General features: G+C 45.6%; 1 protein-coding gene across 1 annotated transcript; it reads left to right on the top strand.

Moving 5' to 3' along the window:
• Positions 1 to 304: 304 nt before the first annotated feature.
• LOC311054544 (kelch domain-containing protein 3-like) lies at positions 305 to 2,533 on the top strand (the record flags this gene model as incomplete). Its single annotated transcript, XM_084070555.1, has 4 exons — positions 305 to 332; positions 490 to 633; positions 1,382 to 2,179; positions 2,526 to 2,533. The coding sequence occupies 4 exons, from the start codon at positions 305 to 307 to the stop codon at positions 2,531 to 2,533; spliced, it is 978 nt and encodes a 325-aa protein (XP_083926681.1).
• Positions 2,534 to 4,513: the final 1,980 nt, after the last annotated feature.

Below are 4,513 nucleotides of genomic sequence, written 5' to 3'. Positions count from 1 at the left end.
AGCTGTACTCCTTTGGAGGGGACAACAAGTGATCCTATTGATGTGTACGTTTTCAACAGAGTGTCTTCACGCTGGGTGAAGTTGACCCCAGTGACAACTGGAAGAGAACATCACCTTGAGGTTCCCTTTGTGCGCTGGTGCTTCGAAGCTGTGAAGCTTCATGCACGTGATGTGGACACCCACAGATGGTTCAAGCCAAGGATTCCTGGGACTGTTCCAGATTAGAGATGCAACCACTCAGCCTATGTCTTGGGGAAAGGTTGTGTATTGATGGAGGATACAGAGATCTGGATGTATTGCACTAATGGCATCTAAACACCACCACACCAATGGTCTGTTCTTTAATTAACGGGGACTGCTCATAAGTCCGACGGCCCATTATTACGACTACGTGGCTTCCGCGTGCGGTTAGGGTTTGGTATAGAGTTAGTAACCGTCGGAATAATGAGCCGTCAGCATATTGACGCGGACCCTTAATTAACACCAAAGGCACTGCACCACCATCAAGTCACCCTGCCACCATCATCGGGACAAAGATGTTTGTATTTGGGGACAGAGGGGGGCATTTGGAGGACTGGTGGCACCGCTACATCAACATCAGTGTGTTTCACACAGAGACCAACAGCTGGCTGAGTATGGCTGCTGTGCAGCTTCTTCCAGAGGAACGCTGTTTTCATTCAGCCTTTGTCTACAACGGAGAGCTGTACATTTGGTGGCCACGGCTGCTAGGGCCAGGACTTCAGTGATCTGTGGACATTAAATCCAGGGACCTTCTCCTGGAAGAAGGTTAAGCCTGTGTCCAATGTATTGAATTAGCTGTTGCATTGTGGGAGATCGTATCATCCTTTCTGCGTATGTGCGTGCGCGCGCGTGCGTGCGTGCGTGCGTCATTTACGAATCTTGAGAACCGTGTCACAGACTAACGTCAAACTCAGTGTGTGTATCACAGAGGACAGGAGGGAATTTGGTGTTAAGACGGTTGGATTTGTGGTTGTCCAAAAATATGTATAAATCAAAAAATACCCATATATGGAGATCTGGAGATATATGTGGTCAACATGACATCATGGTTCTGACATCAGGTAACTCTCAATTTAGCATATATGGCAGAACAATAGGCATCGGCTTCACTGATTGGCCAAACTTCCCATGATGTTTGCGTTGCTGTACCCATATAAGTGGCCGCACGCACAATATAACTGCATGCCGTTACAGAACCAGACTGAATTAAGTCCACTTTAATCGCTGCTGATTTGTGAAATGTTGCAGTGGACCGTTCATCTCAACGAAGCACCACATAGATGGCATTATGATCCTGCTGTTGCCGTGGACAACAAGCTGTATTCCTTTTGCGCTGGTGACGTACATGTCTTCAACACAGTGTCTTTACGGTGGATGGAGTTGACCCCAGGGACACCTGGAAGAGGAGAACCTCCCCTTGAGGTTCCCCCCATGAGTGATGGCTTCACAGCTGTGCTGATAGAAGATGTCATCTACATCTGGGGAGGGTCCAATATACATATTAGATTTGCGTACTTCAACGTGCTTTATGCATTTGATGTGGACACCCACAGATGGTCCAAGCCAAGTATTTCTGGGACTGTTCCAGAGGGGAGGAGAGGCCACACAGCCTTTGGCTTGGGTAAGGTCATGTATATATATGGAGGAGGAGAAGGCAGGGGAGCTGGAGACACTAGTGACATCTACAAGTTGGACACCACCACAATGGTCTGGTCTTGGATTAACACAAGAGGCACGCCACCACCTAGTTCAGAATTTCAGTCTGCCATCATCATCGGAACAAAGATGTATGTATTTGTGGCCTCGGAGTACATGGGGGACAAAATCAGAGTGTTTGACACAGAGACCAACTGCTGGCTGAGCACCCCTTCTGGACAGCTTTTTCCAGAAGCACGCTGGTTTCAGTCAGTCTTTGCTTACAATGGAGAGCTGTACGTATTCGGTGGCAGGCCTGTGAGCAGTCATCAGGACTTTGATGATCTGTGGAAATTCAATCCAGGGACCTTCCGCTGGAAGAAGGTTGAGCCCAAGGGAAAAGGTCCGTCTGAGACGTCTCAGTATTGCTGTTGCATGGTGGGAGATCGCATCATCATGTATAATGAAGGATACAGCAAACATGATGATGTGAGTCACCTCTACATCTTAGACTTCAGTCCTAGTCTGAAGACGTTATGCAAGCTTGCAGTTATTCAGTACGGTCTGGAGCAGTCAGAACTCCCACATGACATCAGGTGGGAACTGGCAGCCATGACTACCAACAGCAAGAGAAGACATAATGTCCCCCCCAAAAAAGACAAAAAACGGAGCCGCCGATAGCCGAGTGGTTAAGACGTGTACCACGTAAGCTCTGATGCCTGACCCGGGTTCGATTCCCGAGCACGAGGTCAATCTCGATGGAAGCTCTTAAGAAAATGACAACATAAACAAGAGAAAGATCATTCAAGAGCATTCAAAGACGGACACGTTTGCGCCCTTTGTCATTGTTTTTACTCTCTTCTTTACAGTCAAATGAAAGCAGGAAAAAAAAACAGTGTACCCACAAAAACAATGCTAAAGCCAAAAAGACAGCCCAAAATGAATAACATGAAATAAAACTAGAAAAAGTGCTCCTCGGAGCACAAGTCTCCGCCAGCAGACTTGTGTTGGGAATGTTCTAATTCTTATGTTCTAATTCTTACAAAAAATAGAACATGTTACTGTGTCATAGTAACATGACACAAGTGTCCTATCCGTCTGTATAACTGTCCTATCCGTCCTGTCTGTATAAGTGTCCTATCCGTCCTGTCTGTATACAGTAAGTGTCCTATCCGTCCTGTCTGTATAAGTGTCCTATCCGTCCTGTCTATGTAAGTGTCCTATCCGTCCTGTCTGTGTAAGTGTCCTATCCAATTGTTACAGTATCCGCCATTTCTCAGCCATTTCGTGATTATTCCTGTCTTACCTCACTTTGAAAGAGGCACAGACTCTTTCAAAGTGACACATGTATTTATAGGCCGCTATACGTCACTAGCCAATCAGATCACACTATTTCACCGTATTGTCACGTGTCATGTGAGGCTTGACCAATGTTAGTCCCAGTTTCAGAAAGTGAAAACAAACTCTCCTGGCGGAGACAATAAAGCACACAAGAATAAAGAAAGGGTGGAGTCTAATTACCTGTGCATCTCTGGCCATAATGTTGATGATGTCATGCTGATGATGTCATGTTGATAACATCAGTCTTGCCCAATTATATATTTTATGATGAGTGATAATAATCATTTAATATTAATTACTATTTTAGGTTGGTTGTATCAAGCCTCACGTTCATTTCAAGTGGGTCATGTAAAAACTGTCTGTATTCCGAAGTTAGATCAATAATTCAGAGCTTCATGGAAAATGAGAAGTGTTTATAAACAAGACCAGGACACGTAGTTCTGCCAGACCCAGAATAAAGGGTCCGGCTGTATAAGGGGAAACTGTATACAGTACAGAAACAGGGACATCACGCTACAAACGTCATGCGAGTCAAAAAAAAGACCGTTGTGAACTTGTAGATCTAGGCTCTCCCAAAATCGGGATAGGCATCGGACACAAAAATCTACCATCAGTCAGGCTCTAAATATTGACAGCAAAGATTGTTGTTTTTGTTTGCTTGTTTTTTATCACATACTCTGTGCTTCGTCTCTATGGTGGCAGATTTTAATTCACCAGCCTGGTGCACAAGTGCTAACCTGACTCCGCCAGATGGGGGCGGTATTGTGAAGCAAGCTTCTTCCATCTGGCGGAGTCAGGTTACACAAGGGCTACTGTATGTGAAGAAACTGGGGCACGGGCCTCTCTCGCTCTCTCTCTCTCTCTCTCTCTCTCTAATTACGTAGGCCTATTTTGAGGAGTGTCAGTTGGCTAAGTGGCAAAATGAGAGGTTGCAGATTAATCAAATGACTCCCTGCTCTACCAAAAACCCAAAAGCACTACTTTCTTCAGCCAGGACCGAACGTGCTGCTCATTGTCAGGCTCCTCACAACTGGAGCCAAACTACACACACACACACACACACACACACACACACACACACACACACACACACACACACACACACACAGGAAGCGAATACAGAGATAAGATGGGTACACATGGGCAGTTGTAGATCAGCTATTTTCTATCAGCTATGTACGTGCGTTGTGCGTGCACGCACACAAGGCGTTCTCTGGAGCTTCAGTGGAACAAAATATTTTGAGATGGGGGTTCGTGGCAAAATACATATCATTTTGGGTGGTCCTTGACATGAAAATCTTTCAGAACCACTGATACAGCAACAACATTTTTTCAGAAAACTGTTCTACTGATTTAGAAGACATTTGTAGAATCGTATCTCGGGTCTTGATGGGTTAAGGTAGAGCGAAAACAGAACATACACCAGTGTAGAGCCCTGAGGGACTCCGCTCAGCAACGTATGGGGGGGTGGGGGGTATACAGTGGTTAAGGTCAAATCTCTCCATTTGTCCCTTAG

Source organism: Gymnoscopelus microlampas (assembly GCF_963454915.1).
Source record: "Gymnoscopelus microlampas genome assembly, chromosome: 11".
NCBI lineage: Eukaryota > Metazoa > Chordata > Actinopteri > Myctophiformes > Myctophidae > Gymnoscopelus > Gymnoscopelus microlampas.
The sequence above is the reverse complement of the archived record's forward strand: the minus strand, read 5'-3'. Positions and strand labels throughout refer to the sequence as shown.